This window comes from Azolla caroliniana, unplaced genomic scaffold (genome assembly GCF_043228905.1).
Source record: "Azolla caroliniana isolate FFs.n. ecotype wild unplaced genomic scaffold, voAzoCaro1.0.p SCAF_53, whole genome shotgun sequence".
Lineage (NCBI taxonomy): Eukaryota > Viridiplantae > Streptophyta > Polypodiopsida > Salviniales > Salviniaceae > Azolla > Azolla caroliniana.
This window is the reverse complement of record NW_028230488.1, coordinates 141851-169310: the sequence shown is the minus strand read 5'-3', so window position 1 is coordinate 169310 and position 27460 is coordinate 141851. Positions and strand designations below refer to the sequence as shown.

General features: G+C 38.3%; 2 protein-coding genes across 2 annotated transcripts; one reads left to right on the top strand and one right to left on the bottom strand.

Annotated features, from left to right (window-relative positions):
- The first annotated feature begins 7121 nt into the window (after positions 1-7121).
- Positions 7122-11291, top strand: LOC147849472 (leucine--tRNA ligase, chloroplastic/mitochondrial-like). The gene is made up of 3 exons (XM_087337508.1): positions 7122-7546; positions 10906-11056; positions 11154-11291. The coding sequence occupies exons 1-3, from the start codon at positions 7125-7127 to the stop codon at positions 11256-11258; spliced, it is 678 nt and encodes a 225-aa protein (XP_087193634.1). The 5' UTR covers positions 7122-7124; the 3' UTR covers positions 11259-11291.
- A 3320-nt stretch (positions 11292-14611) lies between these two features.
- Positions 14612-25977, bottom strand: LOC147849471 (uncharacterized). Its single transcript, XM_087337503.1, has 15 exons — positions 25788-25977; positions 20690-20832; positions 20035-20232; positions 19790-19915; positions 19432-19704; positions 18237-18341; positions 17940-18155; positions 17620-17802; positions 17316-17468; positions 16877-17227; positions 16689-16793; positions 16083-16583; positions 15841-15993; positions 15398-15713; positions 14612-15236 (listed from the first exon to the last, which is right to left on the bottom strand). Exons 1-15 carry the CDS (start codon positions 25975-25977, stop codon positions 15115-15117), a joined length of 3135 nt encoding a protein of 1044 aa, XP_087193629.1. The 3' UTR covers positions 14612-15114.
- Between the last annotated feature and the right edge of the window lie 1483 nt (positions 25978-27460).

Genomic DNA, 27460 nt, shown 5'->3' with positions numbered 1-27460 from the left:
ACTGTAGTTAAAGGCCTCTATGGTACATTAAACCCGCGACTTAATTTTCTGCTTTTGGATTGTGTAGCGTGTCAAAGCTGGTGAAGTTGGTTCTTCAACTATGCCACACAAAGTAAATCCTATTGATTTTGAAAATAGTGAAGGAAATCTCGGACTTGCTAATGCTATTTCGTCACACTTCAGCTCAAAGCTGCCCGTCCCAAGGTGGCAGGTAAATTCTAGCCAATAAGAATTAGAAACAAAGGGAAATACTTATGGACTAAAATATGCCATGCTTGCATATCATATTGACAGCGAGACGTGTCAGACTCGTTTGTCCTTGATTATCTTGGATATGCTTTTGCTTACTCAGTCATTGCATATGAAAGCACACTCAGGGGCATCGGCAAGCTTCAGGTACTCCATTTTCACAGAACAATGTCGTTTTAATGCATTAGCAGAATGTGCATTGCTACCTTATGTATATGCTTGTTAGTGATGTGTCACTTGCACTTGGGTAGAAATTTGGAAACCCTAGAAAGTTCTACTAAGATCAAGTTACATGGTTGTTCCATCATACACGTGTGTGTATGATACATTGCATCGTAAGAAACCGTTAAGTGCTTGGGTATGTGCTACCATTGTCTGAACTAGTAAAGATGTGTTTTTTGTTGCCTGTTTTTATTTCTCATATGAAGAGTTCTATGATCCCCCGTGGATTTATATCATCTTGTTCATTGCATTTGAGCGTGTGTTCCTGAATGATATCAAATTTATTTGTAGGTGGAGCAAATGAATGATGATAAGGAGAAATGGCATTTACATAAAGAGGTTAAAGCAGATTCAACTTAGTCGGGAAATTACTAAAAAGAGCAATGAATGACATGGATGTGAAATAAAGGAGTTACAGCCAGATGGAAAAACTCTTTAGGCCTAGCCAAGGATGCTGATTTGGCTTCGTAAGAAACCTAGAGGATTTTTTAAGATTCATTACTTTTCTGTAGCCATTTATAAGACAAAGTAGGTGTGTAAACGGTATAAGCTCAAACTATTGCATAAATTTGAAAGAAACCCCGCTTATGGTATGGTATGTTTGATTTAGTTTAATTTGGTTTGGTATGCTATAGTATGTTTGATTTGGTTTAAGTTGGTATGGTATGGTATGTTTGATTTAGTTGTATGGTATGCTATAGTATGTTTGATTTGGTTTAATTTGCTATGGTATGGTATGTTTGATTTAGTTGTATGGTATGCTATAGTATGTTTGATTTGGTTTAATTTGCTATGGTATGGTATGGTATGTTTGATTTAGTTTAATTTGGTATGGTATGCTATAGTATGTTTGATTTGGTTTAATTTGCTATGGTATGGTATGTTTGATTTAGTTTAATTTGGTTTGGTATGCTATAGTATGTTTGATTTGGTTTAATTTGGTATGGTATGGTATGTTTGATTTAGTTTAACTTAGTTGGGAAATTACTAAAAAGAGCAATGAATGACATGGATGTGAAATAAAGGAGTTACAGCCAGATGGAAAAACTCTTTAGGCCTAGCCAAGGATGCTGATTTGGCTTCGTAAGAAACCTAGAGGATTTTTTAAGATTCATTACTTTTCTGTAGCCATTTATAAGACAAAGTAGGTGTGTAAACGGTATAAGCTCAAACTATTGCATAAATTTGAAAGAAACCCCACTTATGTACATTATGGATATCTGATGGTATTGTTCACCACAACCAATAATGCAAGAAAGCTAGTTGCATGAAGCAGTTGGTCGGAAGTAGCATGCCCAAATCTAAACATAAAACAAAGGGAAAGAGAAAAAGATTGATTTAGCTTGCAATACCACTAAATACTTTGAAAGGAAATCGGAAATAGAGTTCCATTCACCCTTATATACTTGCAATTTGTCAAGATGATTTAACTTACTAAAACGTTGTTCCAGAAACAAAAAACGTGAGTAAATGGCAAAATAACCTGTTGTCTTTCAAACAAACATTCCAGAAATCAAAGTTTGAACTTTGAATCTAGGTAGCTTCTAAATCAGGATAAATGTCTTTACAAATCAACGTCATTGGAAGACAGAAGAATCAGGTCTTTCTTAAGAAGAAGTAAACATGAAAACAGAAGAACTGGATCCTGTTTACGAGGAAATTGTTGAGCGGCAAGCTCAACCGGAGCCGGATTCGTATGCCGGTGAGCAAAAAGCCGATAAGCATGGGAGCCGGTTAACCGGATCCATCAGTAACCGGAAGCCTAGTAATCTACGGTATTACTAGGTAGTTATTGTCTTGGAGTGAGTGTTAGATGCTCGTGTGAGCATTGAAGTACACGGTACTTCTGTCAGTCCCATGAGGACTTGTATAAATAGCGTTGATGAGCGTGTTGTATGTACAGAGTGTTGATATAATTTTGAATATAGTTTTACGTTCTGCTCTCTCTGTCTCTCCCGTGTACTCTCTCACTCTATGTATCTTCTATTTTCTCTGTTCTTTCTATCGCTTCCGCAAGTGATCTTCTACATGGTATTAGATCGAGAGGGTTGAGAACCTCTGCAATCGACATTTACTTTCGAAGAGCAAACCCTAACAGGTCGTAAGAACAGTAGACAGAAAAAGACATGGACAGAGTTATGGCAAGTTCGATTCCCACAGAGAAACTCGACCGGACCAACTACGCGTCCTGGTCATACAAAATGCATCAGTACCTACTGGGGCATGGGTATTGGAGTTTTGTGGAAGGAACGAATGAAGTAGCGCCAGAACCTGCACACAAGGACTTTCGGGTATGGGAGCAAGGAGCGAGCCGAGTACTGTACTGCCTCGCGTCCTTTGTGCATGACCAGATGCTCGGCTACATTAGGGATGCAAAGACGCCGAAGGAAGCCTGGGAAAATCTGCGTAAGGTTTTCGCCGCAAGTACCACAACCCGTAAGTTGCAGCTCCGGCAAGAGCTGAACAACATCCGACAGAGAGACATGTCGGTCACGGACTATACCACCAAAGTAAAAGAGATTTGTGACGCACTCGGGTCTATCAACGTGACAGTGGATGAACACGAGATGGTACAAATCTGCCTTGGTGGTCTAGCGAAAAGGTGCAGGCCGATGCGGACAACGATCTGTACCTGGGAGAAACCACCGTCCTTCTTCGACTTGCAATCGATGATGATGGTCGAAGAAAACCACGTGAGTGAGTCTCGGACCACTCAATCGGACAGTCGGATGCTGTACATGGAGGCTGATAGACCCCGTGGGCGTGGGGGAAGAGGTGGGTCGGCACGCAATGGAAGCGGCCGGCAAGAGCAGGAACGAAGGCACAATGAGCGTGCCGACAGCATTTCCGGGACTTCCACGAGCAAGGGGAGTCAAGGCGGTGCCGAAATCCACCCCCATCAAACCGCGCATCCACCGGTCTGCTCCAGAGGCAGGTAGATACGGGAGAAAGCCGGCTCGTCATCCGTCGTTGTCCGATTCTTCGTCGGGCCCCAACCGATCGTCGTCGCTCTCCTCGCTCCGGCTCATCTTCATTCCGCTTCTTGAACGCCTTGATCCGCTTCCCGGCCACCAGCACCGCTAAGCGTGTTCCGTCGAGTTCTGGGAGGTGATACGTGTCGTTGCCGTTCGCGCTCGTCACCGTATAAGGCCCGAACCACCTCCTTGCAAATTTACGCTTCGCCTTATGCTGGTTATCGAGGCTGCTGTCGTAAACCAGCACCCAATCGCCTTCCTCGATCTTCTTGGGTCGTAGCCGGTGCGTCTGGTTGAACCGGAACTTGTTTCGTTCCCTCGCCGCACGCAGCTTCTCCTTCACCCTCTGTACGTCCTCTAGCCTCCGCTCGAGCTGTCGAATTGGCGCCGCCAACAGCTCCTCCCGGCTTATCTCGTCCTTCCAGTCTACCGCCGCCCACGAAGAGATCGTCCGCTCTACCGACATGATAGGCTTCTGCCCGTACATCAGTTTTGTCGGCATGAACCCCGTAGTCGAACTGTGCGTAGTTCGGTCCGCCCATAGTGCGTAAGGGAGGAGCCGCGGCCAATTCCCGACCTGCCCTTCACAAGCACGTACTAATGCCTTCACGATAGACCCGTGACCACGTTCCACTTTCCCGTTCGCCTCCGGATTGTAAGCCGTAGTGAGGGAGAGTTTTACCCCTAGTCGGTCGAACAACTCCTCAGCTTCCTGTGCTTCCAGCTCTCCCCGATCCGCCACGATTTTCCTTCCTTTCCCTTCTTATTCCCTTCCTTAATTTTCACCTTCTCACCATCTTATATTTACTTACTTATAATTACATACCCTATCACTCATTCATTTCCCCTTATCACCATATCCCACTCACTCATCTGTCTTATCACCCTATCAATCTTCCTATCACCAACTCATTTCCCCCTTTATCACCACCCCCCCTATCATCAAGATCTTCCACCTTAAATCCTTACAGCCTTCCATCTATTTACACTCTTATTACACCCCACTCACTATGATTATACTTTCCCTCTTTCTCCTCCCTTCCCCATTCTCAACATCCTATATAAACCACCATTTGTATTTCCATGACCTTTTGCACTGATGAGGTCTAAGCGAGCGAAACTAGTTTGCTGCATAAGGTCTTTCCTTTCATTTTAATGAAAACTTCTTGAGTCTCTCTCTCTCTCTCTCTCTCTCTCTCTCTCTCTCTCTCTCTCTCTGTGTGGCTTAGAATATCTTCTTTGACTATTACATTATCTACTATATCACAAAGTCGCCCGCACTCCTTGCTACAACCGAACGGTTAATAACAGAAAAGGCTAGATCGTATTTTCTATGGAGGGCTTCATATTCATTTCACTCAACATCCCACATGTTGTGAGTCAAGATTACACGTCCTTGACACCCATTTCTGCAAATAAGACACAAACCACAACCCCACTTGCAAGCATCACGCCTAACACATTGTTTTTCATCATTTGGAACCTACATTAGTAAATTTTTTGCTTAAGGACGTTCCTCTCATTGACGGACCCCTCCACCGACAATTGTCATCCTCATCTTCACATTGTGAAACTCAAGCTCTAATTATTCATCCAAAGCTTCAATGCCAATTGTTTTTATGGCCAATTATTGGTTCAAGCTCAATGGCACACTCCCGGAATATGTGGACAAAATGGAATGAGGACAACAACAAACATTTTGTTGTTCCTCTTGCTTATTACCATGAGCTTTTTGAACTACCCCTCATCACACATCTCTCGCACTTTTACCTTGAAGTTCCATTGAACAACAAATTGATATGCTCTTATACCCAATGTTGTATGTTGACAACCAACAACTTGATTGATAATTGTGTCCCTAGAGTTGGGTCAAGCTCATTAGGTTCAAAACTTCCTTTTGAAGCCCCCCGATAAATAACCACCTTGGAGGGTTAACCTTAATTAGATGGTTGCGTCATTGATAAATTGTTCAACCGACTCTTGGCTACATATCCACCAGTCCCAACTTCTATCCTCTTCCACATAGATGAACATGGTAAGATTTTCACAATGCTCACCAAAGGTGTGCTTCACTCTCAACTAGTCAACTTTTCGATGTGATGCCCATGGTTGGGCATTTTGTGTGGATCATGGCATACTTCGTTGACAATCACCTCCAACAATTCACTTCCTCTCACTCCTATGTCTCCTACCCAATGCAAATGATTTTTTAAGAGAATATCTTCTACTAATTAGAGACAACCCATGATGGAGTTTCACCTTCAAAATTTAATAAGAGGCATTGCCAAACACCAAATGTTTGCCATGTGTATCTTCGTGACTTTGAGTTTATGATAACACTTTGATTGTCTTGCCCTACTTTCCTTTCAACAAGACACATTATTCGCCACCATGTTTTAGCTTTTGAATGTTCCACAATCTCCCCTTAAATTCCTTCGCATGCAATTGTGTCCCTTGTAAATATCTCCCCAACTTCAACAAATCTCTTATAGGCACACAATATATCTTAAAAAGCTCAAGATAAATCATACATTCATTCATACCTGTGTATCCTTGCTTGCTTGGTTGTTATTTTACGTTATATATCGTTCCTTGCTCAATAATTTGAAGCATCTTGTTTCTAACATAGGCGTTGGAGGTTTGAAATCTCACAAGCCAAGATACTGATTCACATATTCTTTGTTCCAACACCCCACGCGCTATGCATTCTTTGATATATATTGGATCATCCCACCCATTTCCTAGTCCACAATGTCAACGAGTTTCCACCTACACATGCATGCATACGATGCGCTTTTGTATAACACCCAAGTAAGATATTGAAACAAGTGGTTAGTTTGCCATATGTTTGAATGTCTGTTCACATAGTCACCATCCCCAAATCAAGGACACCATGATTTCCTCAAAGGATCTTATTGGAGAGGATCACGATGATAGTTTGGAGACACCTGTTTCGTGTCCAAATGATAAACTTGAGCTTTGATTTCTTGTCATCTGGGAGTTGACGCAAGGAGAGTTGGAGCAAATGTTATCGATCGGGCATACCAAGCTTTGTCATTGGATGGGCTAGTAGTAGTGTTGTATATGAGCGCAAAGAGTGAAACACTATTTGTCATTACTAAAATTGCCTCCAAAGTGTCATTGGTGAGCTCTCGAGGTCGATAATGCATCACAAGTGTTGTTAGATGTGGATGTTGCATCACCACCAACATAGGACATCCATCATGTTCTATTGTTATGGGGAGATGGATGGACTCCTTTGTGGTTGCCCCAATTGTTGTCCATGCATAAAAGAGTTGATAGTTGTGTCAATAATTATTGACACAACTATCAACTCTTTTATGTCAATAATTATTGATAGTTGTGTCAATAAAAGAGCCGCACTAACGAGTTTGGTTGATTCTTGTGTGTGATTGCCCGCCCACTTGCATTCGAAATGGTTCTCTTGTAAAACTTCTTAATAACTCCCTTGACTAGATACTAGATAGATAAGAAAGAAATGAAGAATGTATGTACATATGTATGTTCATGTATTTTGGTCTGCGTGACCGACCGACCACACAGAGATGATGATGATGATTTTGATGATGATGATATATGTACATAGATATATGAATAATGAATGAATTAATGTCCACGAGTGAGTGAGCAGCTATGGCTATGGCTATGGCTATGGCTATGGCTATGGCTATGGCGAGCAGTAGTATCCCAGCTTGGCAGCACCTGCAGGAAGGCGGCATGTTGAGCTCCTCCCTCAACTGCTGCACCTCTTTCCTCCTCAGGCGTCCCCTTTGCTGCCTCAATATCCTCTCACGACCTTGCAAGGCCACAACTAGCTGCAACTTGTTGTTCCAGCAGTTCGGTGGGAGAAGAAGAAGGACGTCAAGCCGCACTCTCTTCTGTAGCATCGCCACTTCCTCAACTGACGCCGAAAGTGGCCCAACTACTCCATTGCTTCCTCTCAGAAAAGCTTATCCCTTCCATGTCATCGAACAGAAATGGCAACATTTCTGGGAAGCCAACCAGACGTTCCACACTCCTGACACCGTCGACACTTCAAAGCCTAAATTCTATGTCCTCGACATGTTCCCCTATCCTAGGTATACACTCAGTCCTCATTCCCTCCAATTAGACACACTAACAAAATCTCTGGTAAACTTATGTCGAGATGCATCGGGTAATCCTCCTCCGAGAATGATATAGGATACATATGGGAGCTCACTTGCAGACAACATATGGGGGGATCACTGGGCTAGTGGAGTTTCATTGCTTTTCACAGAGGAGTTAGAACCTCTGACCCACATTTTTCATAGAGATGAGACTGGTCAATTCATGTGGGTCAGGCTGAGAGCAGATGGGGCACTTCTACCTTGTACATTGCTTTTTAAGTAGTGGCCTTTTATTTTGCAGATCTGCTTCTGCTTTCTTTAATCTTTTCTATGTGTGAAACCCCATATTTGTTTTTGGTTTCTATATCTTTGCCTTTAAGTATTTCAGAAAACTTTCGTTCTATCTTCTAGTTCTTACAAAGGTGATAGATGCTGTGGCCTAGATGACAAGACAATTTGCTATTGCCCAATCTATTTAACCCCATTCAAGTGTCCTGGCCAAGACTCCACATGTGTAGCCAACTGATTGACTTGTAGCATTGAGTGATGGAGAAAAATCAAGCTGTAATGGCCCTTCGTCGATAAGCTGTTGTGGCTGTGTTGTTGTCCGTCAACAACTTCTCACTATGTCTCTTGAATTCTTGTGAGAACAATCCTAAACACACTTGACCTTCTGTACTGGGTCAAAGCTTTGTTTAAAAAGGCAATGGTATCTCCCTCCTTTTTTTAAAACTAAAAACCAAAGCCATGACTAACTTAATGCTTTCCAATTTCACTCCCAATGGCGTAATTGGCAGATTTATTCTTCAATAGATTTGCATGCATATTTTCCTATCTCAATCTCTAACTGATTTGAAGAAGTCTTGAGCTACCCTATCACACTACAAATGCTTCCCTCTGTCTCTTGAGTTCTAGTAAGAAAAGACCTAGGCACCGTTGGTCCTAATATTCCATTACCTTACGTAGCGGGCCAAAGCCTTGTTTAAAGAGGCAATGGCATCTCCCTCTGATTTCATAAAAGACACTACAGTGTCAAACATAGCGTGCTTCGGATTCCACTCCTTGATGACATAATTGGCAAATTCTTTCTTCTAGAGGTATTCGTGTATATCTTCCTACTGTAATTGGCAAAGACGTTGGATACAGGTAGCATCTTCTCTATTATAAAGGCAAAGGCAAATAGAATGCATCTCCTAACATTAATAAATCTTCTTCAAAACCAACCAACAATCCAGCCCATAAAGATCTTACTTATCGCCATTGGGATAATTAAGTCCACATCCAACCTGATTGCTAGAAAATGAAAGGGATGATTCCACAAAGCCATCCTCAACCAACCCTAGGTTTGTATTGTGATCAAACACTAGATGTACTGCCAAAGAAACAACTTTCTTAGGGTGTCATCTTTAATTCTTCCCCTATGACTAGCTGAAGTGTATCCTCTCTTGATCATTGGATTATGGAGAGTGCTTGCACAAGTCATATGACTCTTGACAGGTCTATCTTGTGTTATATTCGACCTCACAGCTCACACATTTCTATTGCAGATGCCTCAAGTCCCGAGGCCTCACACATGAGTAATGTATTTTTGAATTCTCTTTCTGGTCAACAAACAACTATGATTCAAAATGTATTATCTGTACCTTGTCTTTCATCTAACCTACTGTTGGTGCTTGAGGCTTCATCCATGGGTAATGCATTTTGAATTTTCCTTCTAGTCAACAAAATGTATAATCTGAATAACTCTTAAGTTGGAGATGACATCAACAACCTACAAATTTCCACCAGTGATAAAAAGGAAATGGACTTGTGTCACCGTCACGGCTCCAACAGCTCATTACCATCCTCCAAGTCTCATCTACTATAACATCTGCATTGAAGTTATGTCGTAGTAGCTCAAGAAGATCCGTAGCTGTTGTGTGCTTGCTTTTGGGCATCACAACTATGACTCTCGTCATCCCAAATGGTGCATGGCCTTCCTCATTCAAATTTCTTCAATACCTCATGTGTGGCTTGTGCACATGGGAAGCACCACTGAGAACCATTTCTCTCTCAAGCAACTTATTGTGCCACATCCATTTTGGAGCTAGTCTGAGTTCACATACCTTCAACCAAATTTGAAGCACTCTCTAGGTTTCAAGAATGGGTGTCTCTAGTTGAAACAAAGACCTTCAAGAAGGTTAACAAAATCAGAGCTAACAATGGTGGTGAATTTATTTCATGTTCTGTTAGTATCTTTTCTTGGCAACAAGGTATTGCTTGTCAGTTTTCTGTCCCCAATTCTCCACAACAAAATTAGTAGTAGAAAGGAAGAACAAGACAGTTAAGAAATGGTGAGAGTGTTGTCTCAATCTGATCTTTCTCTCCATTTTTGGGTGAAGCTATCGACACAGCTGTCTATATCATCAACTATTCTCCTACTAAGGCACTTGCTGAAATGATCCTTGAAGAGGCATTTACAGGTCACAAATTCTTAGTTTCTCATCTTTGGGTGTTTGAATCTGATGAATATGTTCATATTTCAGATACTACACTTACTAAATTTGAATCCAAGAGTAAGAAATGCAAGTTTCTTGGGTATAGCAAGTAATCTATGGCAATGTGGCTGGCTTCTTTAACAAGGCACTTCCTAAGGACACAATTGATCAGCCCTTTATTCATCTCAAATTAGGAGCACCATTCTGGAGCCGAGGTGGTGGAGGATGACAGCCTTAGAACTAATCTTTCCCTTCTGCACACACGCACACTACACATTTCTCTCTCTAGATTCACTTTATTCCATCAATTATCTCATTTGACTTTCTAATCCTGCCAGTACTTCATTACAACATTTACTACATTGTTTTTTCTCCCCACTACTTTACGACTTTTACTCATTATGCTCCTAGGCACATGTTATCCCCTTTCATAAATGTATCAGTTACAAACCCCGCTCTATTTAAAGGCTTTGAGGCTCACTAAGAAATATAGTTGCTTTTTAGTATAATTTTCTCTGTTTGTGCTAGGCTCTTTGGCACCCTACTACTGTCATAACAGTTTCCTCAATAATTATTTTGATTTGTTTTTCCCAAAGACGAGAAAACATTTTGTTCCCAAAGATTTCTGTTCAGTTTATAGACTATTTTGGCCTCTTAAAATATGTTATATAGCTTTCTTTCTTTCTACTATGGTGTTTAGTGTGGGATATCTAAGTTTATTAATGCTTGATGATTTGCATTGTCATGAATGTTCGATAATGGGGCAGGTCTTCATGTTGGACACTCTTTCTTTCTTTCTACTCTGGTGTTTGATTATGTTATGTTTTGGTTTATCAACCCTTAATGATTTACATGGTCATGACTGTTTAACAGTGGATCAGGTCTTCATGTTGGACACCCTGAAGGTTATACAGCCACTGATATTATTGCAAGGTACAAACGCATGCAAGGGTTTAATGTTCTTCATCCAATGGGAATGGGTTGGGATGCTTTTGGATTACCTGCTGAACAATATGCAATTGAGGTAAAATGAAAGGTCATTGTTTGTGATATATAAGCCATTTGTTCAATTATGAGCATTTGCACATATGGTAATATATATATTTTATAATACTTGTTAGACAGGAGCTCATCCAAGTTTGACAACAAAACGTAATATCAGCAGGTTCCGCAAGCAGGTAGAACTACCTTGGCTTTGGCTTTTTTGTTATACTTATTCTATTTAATCCTTCATATTTTCTTCAACTGAAATGAGTGAGATGAGGTAATGTGTATGAACTACAATGTGGTACACATGGATGGAAAATCATGTTGTACCACTAAGGCAATAGAATAGATATTTTATTGTCCATGAGGAAGTGAATTTTGACGTATGGCCCATGGGATCAAATCAACATATCATGTTGTATGTGACTCCTTCCTAAGAAGGGGGGTTATTACGTTGGAGTAAAAACTCTAGATGTGAAAATAATGCACGCATATTTATGCTCAACATTGTTGATGGACATTTGAGTATGAGACTTACATTATCATACCCGTCTAACAAGTCATCATATTTCTCGTGAATTACCTTATACACTGAGCATGGGATAAGTATGTAACTGATTCAGCCTCCTCAGGTTTTATTGCATACCTTGCATATCTACATATTTGGGTGATGGATGCCATGATGCTACATCAACACTTAACTTGTGTGAGCAAGTTTGAAGAGTGTTAATGTTCTCTGGGCTCATGGGGATAGTGAGATGTGATAGGATACATTCTGGCATTTTTACCCTGTATTGGTGACAAAATTGGGTTAATATTTGCAATATTCCAATTTCGACATTTTAGCATCTTGCCACTTCATCCTTACTGCCTCTAGTAATCTATCCGTGCTGATCACATGCTTCATAGCATCACTTGAGAGCACCAACAGATCTTTTACTACCCATCTCATAAACCATTTCATCATGTCAAGCATCCAACTAGATAAGAAGATTTTGCTCTTCTTGGTTTGTGTACCTTGCATCCTATGTTCCAGCTTGTTTTGGCAATTTATGGCCAGGCATATTCTTGGCTTTTGTGATATACTTGAATACTCTTTGCATGGCTTGTACCTCTATAGATCACTTGTTTCTAATAGCTTGTCAAGTTATAATTTATGGATTTTATCTAGTTCATTCCATGCACTAAGTGAGATAGTGCCACCTCACACTCTCACTCCATAACACAACATTTGGACCAACATAGCATTGAATAACATTATCTCACTTCCCATCTTCGAGTATCACTTTGGTTGCATTGATTCTCAAACATATAATAACTATTCTAGCACACTTGAAGCCTAGACTCATAGCATACATTCTATCTATTTGTCGATGGAACTTTAATACATTCCAGCACACTTGTCATAGCATACATAGATATTTGATGCTTTGCACCACTTGTTTTGGTTCTAACTTCTCTCTTGCATGTAAAGTGGGGTAATGTCTGAGTTGTATCACCTTTATTGCCATCATTAACAATAGTCCATTGATTTGACAAAATGTATCCAAATACATCAAGTACGTATTGCATATCATCCAAAGTATATTGGAATAAAACTCTTGGGATTAAGGGCCCTTTAGGTTTCTCTAACTAAACTAGAAAAATGTTTTTATATTATTTAATATTTTCTATTTTATGTTAAAGTTGTACAGTCTCGTTTTCAGAACTGTACTACAACTTCTAAAAGAATATTCTATACTTTGAATGAGATACTTGGACAAGATTCCCACTCAGCATAGAATAGGTATTTATGAGGCCATGACTTAGCTGTCCCATCAGCATTTAAAGCACCTTTTCTAAAAGCATATTCTATGTATCTTGGATAGCGCATATATATATATGTGTGTGTGCACTCCTATCTTGTATGTTTTTTCAATGGTAGGCTTTTATTTTGTAAAAATACTTCTACTTCTTTAATCCCTCCTATGTGTTAAACCCCATAATTGTTTTAGTTTCTATATCTCTACCTTTAGATATTTCAGAAAACTGTCATTCTGTCTTCTAGTTCTTTACAAAAACATCATTAGCATATAGGAGAGCTCATGTATGAGTTTTAGGCCATCCGATTCTTTTTCTTTTGCAACCTTACTTTACTATTTTTTCAATTTTAACGATGTATAGACCAAAGAGTGTAAGAGAGAATGGATACCCTTGCTTGATACCCATGATGCTCAAAACGTAGTTTGGCAAACCACTATCTACTTTCAATTTGCACTTAACTTGCTCATATAGGTTACTAGTGGGATATCGATGCATAGACCAAAGAGTGTGGGAGAGAGTGGACACCCTTGCTTTGACCCCTATTTTGCTCAAAAAGTAGTTTGAGAAACTACTATCCATTTTCAATTGGCAACTTGCTCATACAATTGTGCTACAACTGCTCTATACACTAATGACATTCTTATCTCTATCATTCTTTTCCCAAGCTCACTCCCTGGTATAGTGTCAAAGGCTTTCTTGAAGTCCACAAAACAACAATATAGCGTTTTCCTTTGAAGTTGAATTTTTACCATAATAAGTTTTAGTTAACGAAATGATCAACAGTTAAATGTTTTGGTCTATGAAGGGAAAATGGTATATGTAGGAAACCTGAGAAACAGATGATAATGCCAAGTTTTTATGCAACCGATGATAATGCAATAGTTAATCGTAAAGGAAGGGTCTCATGTCTGGAGAATAGGCACAATAATGGGGGGTGTACCCTGAGTCTCAATAAACCCTCACACATAGTTCTATTAAACATCAAGTACAATCAGTGTGTGTTCATGTGTCCAGCATGTAAGATGACTGGAATCTTAAATTTTTTGAAAGTACTCTCTCTGGATCCATTGGGGAAAACAGCAAACAGTAATAATTTTACTAGGCTCCAGATTTCCAAAGGATTAGAGTGAGCTCTCCCATGTAAGAGTTTTTAGATCTCTCTCATGTACACCCCACATGTCTCCTACATAGCTTACCATTAGTTGAGGGCGCTTTCAACGATTTTAATCCGTAGCCAGATTACATCTGTAGTCAGCTTTTCATAGATCCCTTTTTTGCATTTAATAGACAAGTTTTGTTAATATCAGCATTATTGGTTTACCCATTAATTTAACAGACGTTCAACATTTAAGTTCTTGTTGCCTACAGGTATGTTTGATTTGGTTTAATTTGGTATGGTATGGTATGTTTGATTTAGTTTAATTTGGTTTGGTATGGTATGGTATGTTTGATTTAGTTTAATTTGGTTTGGTATGCTATAGTATGTTTGATTTGGTTTAATTTGGTATGGTATGGTATGTTTGATTTAGTTTAATTTGGTTTGGTATGCTATAGTATGTTTGATTTGGTTTAATTTGGTATGGTATGGTATGGTATGTTTGATTTAGTTTAATTTGGTTTGGTATGCTATAGTATGTTTGATTTGGTTTAATTTGGTATGGTATGGTATGAAGGGCAATGTGAAAAATACTTTTTGTAATATTTGAAAATACCCTTTGTAAATTTGAAAATATTACAAAGTGTATTTTTCACGTGTTTGGAAACCCATGCATATGTAGCGGAATCTCACTATATGCAATATACTTCACTAGTTTCCCCAACCAAGAAGTTACAATGTTTTTACTCGAAATACATCGCAATAACGAATGCCATATGGGAAAAGTTTGCATGAGAATGTAAATCTATAGAGGCACCTCAACATGTACAAAGCTTAATAACGCATAGATTGTTGATGATTACATCCTTTATCCGAACTCGGAGAAAAGCGATATTTATCTCTCAACTTACCCTTTTCCAAACTTCAACAAACATTGCATGTCGTCTATTGTAGACTCTGTAAATACTCTTGAAACACCATTTGCGAATTCCAATGCTTTTGATTTTGCTGCAAGTACGTTGAGAAATCCAATCCCCAAGCTCTATTTTTTGAAGAATCCCATTTATAAAAAAGATGACTTTAAAATAGAAGTTGGCTCTTGAAATGTCAAGCACGAAAAGTTGTAATACAACCATTTAAAAACCTCTTGAAATCGTCCTCCATAGAATGGAAATGGTAGAGATTGCCTCATTGTATTAGTATGCAAGCGATGTAAAGAGGCCGACTCCACGATTTATCCAATGTGATTGGGGCTTATCAGTCGGCAATTCCAAATACATCACAAAGTTTGTTGAATGACCAGTTGTTGACAAAGTTCCTGCACATGGTAACATTTTTAACATTCACACAAATACAAAAAGAGAAGTTACAAGAATAATTTTACTTGTTAGCTATATTTTGAGAGAGAGAAAGATATATTAGCTTCTTTTAAGAGAGAGAGAGAGAGAGAGAGAGAGAGAGAGAGAGAGAGAGAGAGACCTGCACGTAATAATGTCTTGTAAACAGGACATTCATAGATACCGCTCTCTGGAGGTTTTCTGAACTGCACAGGCTTTAGCCACATAATCGGGAGCTCACTATATAATTCCTTTGGTCTAGACTCTGTCAACATATGTTCTTGATAATCCCAACGACATCCTTCAAGAAATAAACCTCGGATATAACATCCATCTTCAGGTGGTTTTTGGATTGTTTTAGCTGTTTGACTATCTTCAACGATGAAATCAAAGCCAACAGTATCGATGGGATATCTATACTTTCTTGCAAAATTCTGAAGGGTTCCTGTCAAGAAGGCCTGAAAACAAGGTTCCCATTTACTCTTAGGCGTCAAATTGACATTGTTGAGTACACTTGTGTAGGTCACGAAACATTTCATTTATTGTTTTTTGAACATAATACTGAACGTAATACTGAAGTCCTACCTGAGGGAAAAAGAACCCAGATATCCAGTATACAGCAGGGGCCCCCTTATCTATCCATTCTTGTATGAATTCTGTTCTCTGAAGGAGATCTATCACCCATGAAGCAAGTGGCTTTAATGATGGATAGGCTTTGCTTGCCCAAAGGTCTGGAACCTGAAAATTTTAATATAATTAAGGTCATTTCCATGCGGCAAACGACTATTGTGAATAAACTAAACATACATATTGAGAGTGGTGATAACCTGATTGTTGAAGATGCTAGTGCAAAGCATTTCCAAGTCAGGAGACATCATCACTAACCCCTTCAGTGCTTTTAGTACTTCTCTCAAGGAGACCCGCATGACATTGAGCAAGCCATTGTATCTGATGCATTCTTGTGTCAGAACTGTGTTCATACTCTCTGTATACATTGTTGGATATTTGCGTAGAACATCTTCAACATCATATATAGGGGGTAGCTTAGCAAGAATATCCTGGCATGACTTCTCAATGGTCTCCTCTCGTGACATGCCACCTGTTCCAGTCGCTCTTTCTCTTGGTTGAAATGATAATAATGTGTTAAAAACATCATATGATTCATTTTGATCACATGTGATGTCAGCATTCTCATGAAGACCAAATATCTCTGGCTTTGGCGCCAGTGGAAGCTCTTTAATGTATGCGGCAAATCCATTGACATTTGTTGCATCAGGGATAATATATACTCCAGACTCACTGAAGCTGTGTTTTGTTTCAACTATAATCTGCATCAGAGTTAAGTAAATTGAATGTCAAGATTGCTTCTTTGTCTGTAAGACTAATTATATAAAGACATTTCTTTGCTTGTGTGATAAGAGACAGTAGAAAACCTCTGGAATAATAAACTTGAGAAGCAGATTATTCATAAGTCGCCTATCCTTATCATCCGTGACACGACCACCATAGTTGATTTCTCCACAAAGAAACCGGATAACCTGAATATCGACACATCCAATCAATGACAAAACAAAAATTTCTCTTGCTATGGCGAATCAGGATAAATAGTGTAGGAAACTACCTTATACGGAATTTCGTTGTATTCGTTTAGAAACATCCGAATTTGAGTCTGGCAAACAGCTAGATCTCCATCTGTGAATTCATACCTTATATTCCATCCTAAAGCACCAAATTTCCTTCTTTCTTGAATAACAGCATGGAATAAACATGTCGCAAACAAAAACTTCTTCCATACATCTGGTTTGGCACAGTCATTCAGGACCTTGTCAGTATATCTCATGTATGACCGCGCTAGGTTTGACTTCAAACCCTTTGGAGGTTCCAAAGTCATTTTTACACCATTTTGAAGAATTGAAACAGGGAAATCAGGACTAGGCATGCTGGTTAACCAGAGCCGAAAGTCTTTATGCACCTGAGTGTATAAACATGAAATATTAAAAGTAAGAACAAAGAAATTCTCAAATCTGGTTCAAAGAAAAATCTGAATTCTATAGTACTACCTTTTCTGGATCGATGTTATCAACAATACGCTCAAGAGCAGGCATCCATGATTGTGACAAGTGACAATTCTGAAGGCATACCCACATGCCACGATCCATCCCTAGTTCAAGAAGCTTTTCTGCTTTGGGTCCTTGACCTTGTCCAAGAGAAACCTAGGAATAAAACACAGAAAAAGCAATGATATGTAAGCATTTTAAGAGAGAACTGGGTTTCTATATTTGTAATCATCTGCCACCAGCTTGCCCAAACTGAGTTTCTCCATAACATGTATTTTAAACAAAGGGAGTTCTATGGATTCAATACCTTCTCAAATTTCTTAGTAAACCGAAGGTCTTCTGCTAGCTTCAGGAGATCAGCCATGGGATCAGCTCCAGAAGAAAGCACAAAAATGAGCGGTGATGAAGGAGACCCATCTTTATAACATCCAGCAAGGTCAAATGCAGGTGGCTCGATAAAGCGCTGACCTAGGTTTTCCGATACAAAATCCTATAGAAAACATTTGGTTATTATTTTCAAATTAGTATGAAATATATGTAGAGAAGATTCGGTAGCTTAACCATTCCATTGATGGATACCTAAACCAATGAATCAAGATTAACAAATGAATCAAGGCTAGTCAGTACCTGTATTCCCAGAAGTGCCTTATCAACACGGATACACCGAAGTATGAGCAATTTTTGCAGTTTGTTTAATTTGTTATTCCAGTCTTCTGGAAGTGGTTCTTGATGAGCTTCTGAGCTATCAAAAATCCTTTTATAATGTGATATGTTTTCAATAAAATGCTGCTCAAAACCTTTGAGATTCTTTGACTGGCTAAGCTGTAATATCTCAATCCATGACTGCAGAACCAAACTTCTGGTAAGATGCTTAACAAACATACAAACATGTTCAAGAGAAAGATCACAATATTTCTTAAATACCTTGTCAGTCAGCCATTCTGGAGCAGGGTTAGGCTGTGACATTGTAGATGATGTGGCTCCTGCGAGCAAGAACCGCCACTCAACAGGATCTACACATCCCTTTTCCTATATCAAAAAAGAAGCTGCATCTTATTAGCTAAAAAACAATGGCGCGGTCACATTGCCTTCTGCATCTATTGCAAACAATGAAGTGAATCCAGTAATTATTAGCAATTTTTGAGAATCAAGCTCAACTTGTCTGAACATGTGCTTATGAAGAAAAACACACTTTATTGTAATCTGTGTGAACTATGTAGTTACACGAAGAACTAGATTGTGATGTCTAGTTAGTTGTCACGTGTAAATGTGGTCCACGAATATAAGACACTCGAGTGGATATCTTGATTAGATTCCCAACAATCACTTGAGGATTTGTATATAAAACCCTCTTGACGCATTGTGTTTAGTTGATCTTTAGTTGATTAATATAGTTTTCTCTTCAGTGCATAAGCTGTCATCCCCCTATTGTGTATTTGATTATTTATGCTTATTTTCTCTGATTCCTTCTCTTGCTCACACACCCACTCTCACACACACACTACGCACTCTACGAGAGTTAGGTTCTTTACAGCAATCAGTTACATCTATGGAGTGAGGATGGAAAGAAAGAAAGCAAGCTTTTATTAAAGTTTTTTACAATGCCAAAATGGCCTTTTGAGTCCAATCCAGAAATTTTATCTAATACTATTGTCTCATTTTGACTATTTCACTAGTAGAGCATGTGGTTGCTAGTACCACCAACATCCTCAATCTAATTAGAACACCAAACATTGACTACAAAGCTGTTATTACACTGGGAAAATGGAAAAGATTTGAAATAAACTCAAAACTTTGGAAAATATCTTCCTACAGCTAGGAAATTAACACTGGAATGACGGCAATGGTCTAAGTAAAAACGGATTACATAGGTATAGTATGAAAAGGGTGCCTGATTCTACAGCTTGAAATCTAGAACTCTCAAGCTACTTAACATGGAAAAAATGGCCTGTGTTGCATGTTTGCCCCCATGAAAGCATTTTATCCTATGGTGTCTCAGTAAGATTGGGAAATAGTTATTAATATATCTTTCTTTACAATTCCCATTTTCAACATGAAGCAAAATAGGTTCTGGGAAAAGACACATAGACAGTAGTGGAAATATAGGAGATGCTCAAACCTGTAAAATCTTGATACATAGCATTAGAGAGAACATCAACTTATGCTTTTCAAAGAGCGACCGGCACACATTCACATAAAGCAAATATGTAAAATACTCATTTAAATTTTGCACTCTCTTCTCTATTATTGATGCTTGCGTAGCACCATCCATAGCTCGATTGAACAATGATATGAACCAAGTTAGGCTATATTGATACATGGGATCAACAGAAACCAAATCTGATATACAAAAGAACAATTGTGATGCTCTTGTTGCGACTTTACGGTAACCCTGTAAGACAAAAACAGATAGATTTCATCAGCGCTAACAATTTTGGGATTCCATTTAGAGCATAATATTGAGCAATAATACATGCCTCTCTTGTTTCATCAATGGCTATTTCTGTTTTCTCAGCTTCTGCAACCTTTATTTTGATAACATTTGATGTTACCTTTGACTGAGCAAGAGTATTGATAAGGACTTCATCATCCAGAATGTTTCCCTGAAAATAATTATGCATAGATATGAAATTTCATTATCATGCTATCAATAGATTACTTATTAAATATTAAAAAATTGAATAACTGAAAAGCCTGTCACAGATTTTTAGAGGACACTAACTTGTGCTTTTGACAAAAGATGAAGAATTTGTGACTCAATCTCTTTAAGTTCCCGTTTCATATTTGCATTGGAAATAGTTAGATGATTCTTCATTTCAGCAAGATCTGGTCGTTCTTTTGTCACAACCTGTCCTAGAAGTTGCTCTTCAAGTCCTTCTTGTGTAACAAAAAAGTTGAGTAGAGTAACCTTGACACTAACCTGTATGAGAAGCAAAATATTTTTATACCTGTGAAGAAAACTATGCTACCCACATTGATGTCTCTACCTAGAACAATGTAAGGACTACACGCTCCCGAAAACAACGCTCGGCCACAACCGAGTCTAGGATCAAACACAGAAAAATGGGTAATGTATGCACGACACAGTAAAGAGAAGAGCACATAGGATGTTTACGTGGAAAACCCAAACGCGGGAAAAACCACGGCAGTCCACAGACTGCAAACTATCACTATATTACAATATACAATAGATGAACACAGAGGCAACGACCTCTTGTTCACTGTCTTCGCCACAGGTGGCGGTTACAACAGAGACAACATCCTCTTCGGCTCACTCTCTCTCTCTCTCTCTCTCTCTCTCTCTCTCTCTCTTCTCTCCCGAGTGTAGGGTTTATGCTCTGCGTTTAGGGTTTTGGGTTTGCGTTTAGGGTTCTGACTCTGTCTGTCTTTTTTGAAATGTCTGTCCTCTGTGTTTTCTGCAATGCCTGATCTTGTGCGTTCTCTTCCAAATTTGATTTCCTGTATCTTCTGCCAACTCTGTTCCTGTATTCTTTCTGCCCCGTAGTAATTTCTATTCTTTCTGCCCTCAACATCTGACACCATAGAGTCCGAAGGGACAGACACTGAAAAGATGGATCTTAACACGCATGACGAGGGTCCAAATCTATTGAAGACCACAAGAAGATATCATAGACGAAAAGGACGGGACCTGAATAGCGTCAGAAGGGCGCATAAGGAACCTAGAATGCGGGCCCCATCCGACATTCCATTCGATGTCGAAAATGGGAAACATGATCTTTTACGCCATTTGATTGCGCAAGAGATCAACCTTATTAGAGAAGATATTGAAATAGCACTAAAGGAAGAAATGAGGAAGCACTAGAGGTTCGGGAGGAGTGGCTATGCTATACAAAGAGGAGCTCCATGGTAGAGTGCATGTTGTACATAAGGATGTGGATGCACGTTACATGTGGATATGCATAAAAAGAGGGGATCTTAGGGAGCTATATATTGCAATTTGCTACTTTCCACCTGCCTATTCAAGGTTTGCACCTCTAGGTGAATCACCATATCGAACACTATATGATGATATCATAAGATTTGCTACTATGGGGGATATAATACTATTAGGAGATTTTAATGCACGAACCAAGGATGAACAAACAACTATATTTAACACCGACGAGGCTGGCTATGGAGAAGCTATGGCAGAAGAGGTTGGTCTAAAGAGAAAAGTTCAAGATATGAGTGCTATAATTGAATATGGAAAACACTTTCTAGCCTTGGGAAGCGCGCATGGACTTGTGATATATAATGGCTTGTCACAATGGCCTGGATAAGATGCTTTGACATGTTGGAACCCAAAAGGGGGTGCAAGCACAGTCGATTATCTAATGGGATCTCCATCTCTTTCGTTTCTTCAAATTACACATATTCCCCTCCACCTATTTACACTAATTTTTCGTATACTCCTCCCCCGCATTTTACTCATACCCTTCCCCCTACTTCCTCTATTATCCCTCCCCCATATTTCTCTAATTCCTCTATTAACCCTCCCCCTTCTTTCTTAATACATAATACCCTCCCCCCTCCAAAAATTAATACCACGCCCTATCCTTTTAATAATGTTAACACTACCCCTCCCCCTCCAAAAAATATTACTACATCATATCCCCACATAAATCATAGGCCTCATAATAGACACCATAATACTCAAAATCATTCACATACCCCCTCCTCAAACCCTCCCATAGCCCGACCAAAATACGTCTAACACGGTGTGCTAAACGTGTGAATAGACACTTTAGACACGCCATACATCCTAGAAAACGAATCTTCTACCTTCTCAATAGACAAACCTCAACCCCTGACACTTTTATGTGGTTGGGGAATACTAATAATAAAAAATTCATGTTTTACCCTACCTCTAAGAAAACCCGCAGGAATAGACCTAGGACTAAATTTTGGAAACCTTTAGCTTATACCCCTCGTACTAGTCTTAGTCTACATAACTTGTCCGCTTACACACTTAGTAAAAACGAAACACAATTATTAAACTTAGGACTAAAATACACCCCCCCCTTCCCCCCCCCCCCCACCCTCCCCTCAAAATATCCTTAAAGAATATACCAACCTTAGTAGATCACTACGCCTTAGACACTTCTTTAAAAATAATGATACTACCCCACCGAATCCCTTCAAATTACCTAACCCCAGCTGGAACCCTCCATCTAAATACCTTCCCTTAGAAACCCTTATTGAAAAATACAATAGTATCCTACAAGAACAACTACTAAACACTAAAATTAAGTATGTTAAACCCCCATACCACCTTCTCTTAGCCCTCAATAGCCTTAAGAGAAATACTAAAATCCTTATCTTACCCGCACTAGCATCAGAGGGATCGTCATAATTTGGTATGGTATGGTATGTTTGATTTGGTTTAATTTGGTATGGTATGGTATGTTTGATTTAGTTTAATTTGGTATGGTATGGTATGTTTGATTTAATTTAATTTGGTTTGGTATGCTATAGTATGTTTGATTTGGTTTAATTTGGTATGGTATGGTATGTTTGATTTAGTTTAATTTGGTTTGGTATGCTATAGTATGTTTGATTTGGTTTAAGTTGGTATGGTATGGTATGTTTGATTTAGTTGTATGGTATGCTATGGTATGTTTGATTTAGTTGTATGGTATGCTATAGTATGTTTGATTTGGTTTAATTTGCTATGGTATGGTATGGTATGTTTGATTTAGTTTAATTTGGTATGGTATGCTATAGTATGTTTGATTTGGTTTAATTTGCTATGGTATGGTATATTTGATTTAGTTTAATTTGGTATGGTATGGTATGTTTGATTTAGTTTAATTTGGTATGGTATGGTATGTTTGATTTAGTTTAATTTGGTTTGGTATGCTATAGTATGTTTGATTTGGTTTAATTTGGTATGGTATGGTATGTTTGATTTAGTTTAATTTGGTTTGGTATGGTATGGTATGTTTGATTTAGATTAATTTGGTTTGGTATGCTATAGTATGTTTGATTTGGTTTAATTTGGTATGGTATGGTATGTTTGATTTAGTTTAATTTGGTTTGGTATGCTATAGTATGTTTGATTTGGTTTAATTTGGTATGGTATGGTATGTTTGATTTAGTTTAATTTGGTTTGGTATGCTATAGTATGTTTGATTTGGTTTAATTTGGTATGGTATGGTATAGTATGTTTGATTTGGTATGATATGGTTTAATTATGCTTAATTCACTATGATATGGTTCAATTTGGTAGGATATTGGGTTGGTTGGATTGGGTTGGCAACACCTTCAATTCAATACCACAAGAATTCGTATTGGGTTGGTTGAATTGGATTGATTTGGTTTAATTTAGTATGGTTTGGTTTAATTAGGCTTAATTCACTATGATATGGTTCAATTCGGTAGGATACGGGCTGGTTGGATTGGGTTGGCAATACCTTCAATTCAATACCACAAGAATTCGCTATGTGAAAGACATGTTTCTCGAACTTCCATGTGACTCTGAGTCAAGCCAAATACCTCTCTTTTGTTTGCGCATTGCCAACATGAAAGGTGAACAATCTATATGTGTAAAGACAAAGGAATACATTCAAATAAATCCTTCGAAGATCGTAATAAAAACAATTGTAAACCATGCAGAGTTTTATGGCGGCCTAACCACATGTGTGCTAATCGTTTGCTAATTAAACAACACATTGCGAAGAAGGGGGAGGAGCTTGTTATTAAAAAGAAGAAGAAGAAAGGATTCAATGTGTCAAAACCAACCATGATGTTCACGCTTTTAGAATAGGATTGCAAATATGGGGATAATTGTTATATGACAATGTACTGTGTAAACAAACAAAGGTGAGTCATTGTGTCATCGGGGCAAGGATCAAAAACATCTAATTAATGCTTCTGTGTATGTGGCCATCACGATCATCCAGATATGTCACGACGCGACACCTAGTTTCATCATAAACAAAACCCTTGGCATAAAAACTACATAAAAACCCTAACATACCCTGAGACAGACATGCATCCACACATGCATGCACATGCACACATATAGAGAAAGAGTGAGAAAACTTGTGAAATTACTCGCAACTCTTTCATAGGACCGACTAATGGGAACACCGTTCACTTGTTGGATGAGCAAAAGGGTCTTTTGGCCACATGACACAATTAGAGGTTTCTACATATGTATGTAACTCACAATCTCTAGTTTTCGTGGGATTCGGCGGGCTCATAAAGTATATGTATGTTTGTATGTAGAAGGCTGGTGTTTATTTGCATCCAACTGATAATAAGGCTTGGTGAGGGAATCACGGTCACAACGGTGTAGGGCGCATTTCAGAGGCCAAGTGCAATTTGCACTATTAGATCTTTATCTAAAAGAGTACGGGAGTTTCCCATAGCCCGATTCTGACAACCTTTGTCATCAAAACATTAAAATTTCCACTACCAAAATAACAATTAATATAAATTTCAACCACAAAAAAACTAAAAACGTGTTTTGAAAATACTTAAAACTTCAAATTCCACACATTGCCAACCACAAAAAGTTTCTAAGGTTTGATTTTGGAGACCAAAATCTCCAAAGTTAAAGACCAAAAACATTTTGAATATTTTTTGTCATTGCATGTACTATATTATGACGATCCCTCTGATGCTAGTGCGGGTTTCACTATCCTTGATTAAGACATGCACAAGATCAGCATTAGATCAGTTCATTATTTGTCTCAAGGTAGTGTACTTGATAGTGAAACCCGCACTAGCATCAGACACATCCATTGATAAAAGGCGGTTTCTCTCGCCAACACTTATTTTGGGCAACAAGTGGGACCCCATGATTTTTTTTTGCGTGGAACTGACACAACAAATGGCGATAATGTGTTTGCGAGCCATGCCCATTTGCAACAATCAAACATTGACGGTCTCTTGCAACCACATTAAATATAACATTATACGATGCCCAACACTTATCAATGACTATGCCATTTGGCCCCACCTTAGACATCCTTGTGAATATGAAATTCAAGCAAGTTCCTAATGCACTTTGTTCATGATTTGACCCCTCATAATGAGGTTTGGGGCAAGGACAACACATAATGGCAACTCAATTTGATCTCTTTAAAATGTGGAGACGATTGCCCAAAAGTTGTTTTACGAAAATTGATCACACATTTCCAACATCCATTGATATTGAAGTATCAAGATAAATGGTCGTGGGGCAGGAGATCCATTTGAAAATGTAATCTCTCTCTTGCACATAACTGAGGTTGTCGTCCACGTTGTTGCTTTGCTTGGCAAGTTGCGTCCAAAGTAGATCAATGATCCAATACTTGCTAGAGAGAACATTTTAAAATTTCAAATATCCATTTCCAAACACTCAAAAACTTTCACAAAACCATCTACTTCTTCTTCTTCTTCACTCAACAGCAAACATAGACAGAGACACAGACACACACACTGTCTTCTTCTTCTTCTTCTTCTTCTTCTTCTTCTTCTTCAAAATGCCTTGGGCCTCTGATGCCAGAGCGTTGGCATCCTTCTTCGTTGGCCCATCTCCGCATGCTTCCAGCAGCAGGACTCCTCCATGCTCCCCCCGGCTACCTCTTCCTTCTCCTCCCCAACGCATCCACATGCGAAGATACAGAAGTTCCTTCTGCCTAACCGCCGCTTCCTCTGAACCTTCCAAAGCACACATAATCACCTCCCTCAAGGTCAATATATTTATTCTTCATGTTGTGATGTAAATAATTAAATAAATAAACATATATATGATGTATGATGTATGCGTATGATGCATGTGCATACAATGTGTATGCATGTGCATACAATGTGTATGCATGTGCATACAATGTGTATGCATGTGCATACAATGTGTATGCATGTGCATACAATGTGTATGCATGTGCATACAATGTGTATGCATGTGCATATAATATATATGCATGTGCATACAATGTGTATGCATGTGCATACAATGTGTATGCATGTGCATATAATATATATGTATATGCATATGCATACAATCTATATGCATATGCATACAATCTATATGCATATAATATATATGTATATGCATATGTATATAATGTATGTGTATGATGTATGTGCATACAATGTATATGCATATGCATACAATCTATATGCATATAATATATATGTATATGCATATGTATATAATGTATGTGTATGATATATGTGTATGATGTATGTGTATGATATATGTGTATGATGTATGTGTATGATGTATGTGTATGATGTATGTGTATGATGTATGTGTACAATGTATATGCATATAATATATATGTGTATGCATACAATGTATATGCATATGCATATGCATACAATGTATATGCATATGCATATGCATACAATGTATATGCATATGCATATGCATACAATGTATATGCATATGCATATGCATACAATGTATATGCATATGCATATGCATACAATGTATATGCATATGCATACAATGTATATGCATATGCATACAATCTATATGCATATAATATATATGTATATGCATATGTATATAATGTATGTGTATGATGTATGTGTATGATGTATGTGCATACAATGTATATGCATATAATATATATGTATATGCATATGCATATACATACAATGTATATCCATATGCATACAATGTCTATGCATATAATATATAATGTATGTGTATGATGTATGTGCATACAATGTATATGCATATGCATATACATATATATTATATGCATATCCATATGCATACAATGTCTATGCATATAATATATAATGTATGTGTATGATGTATGTGCATACAATGTATATGCATATGCATGTGCATACAATGTATATGCATATGCATATGCATACAATGTATATGCATATGCATACAATGTATATGCATATGCATACAATGTATATGCATATGCATACAATGTCTATGCATATGCATACAATGTCTATGCTGCATATGCATACAATGTATATGCATATGCATACAACGTCTATGCATATGCATACAATGTATATGCATATGCATACAATGTATATGCATATGCATACAATGTCTATGCATATGCATACAATGTATATGCATATAATATATAATGTATTTTTATGATGTATGTGGATGATGTATGTCCATACAATGTATATGCATATGCATATGCATACAATGTATATGCATATGCATACAA

Excerpts from the sequence above, each read along its gene's own strand:
- LOC147849472 (XM_087337508.1), top strand. The coding sequence starts at position 7,125 with ATGGCTATGGCTATGGCGAGCAGTAGTATCCCAGCTTGGCAGCACCTG. Across the intron at positions 7,547-10,905 it reads GACATGTTCCCCTATCCTAG|TGGATCAGGTCTTCATGTTG; the intron begins GTATACACTCAG and ends ACTGTTTAACAG. Across the intron at positions 11,057-11,153 it reads CTGAACAATATGCAATTGAG|ACAGGAGCTCATCCAAGTTT; the intron begins GTAAAATGAAAG and ends AATACTTGTTAG.
- LOC147849471 (XM_087337503.1), bottom strand. The coding sequence starts at position 25,977 with ATGTGTGCTTTGGAAGGTTCAGAGGAAGCGGCGGTTAGGCAGAAGGAA. Across the intron at positions 20,233-20,689 it reads TTTCAAAAAAGACAGACAGA|GTTAGTGTCAAGGTTACTCT; the intron begins GTCAGAACCCTA and ends CTTCTCATACAG. Across the intron at positions 18,342-19,431 it reads TATGTATCAAGATTTTACAG|GAAAAGGGATGTGTAGATCC; the intron begins GTTTGAGCATCT and ends TTTTTGATATAG.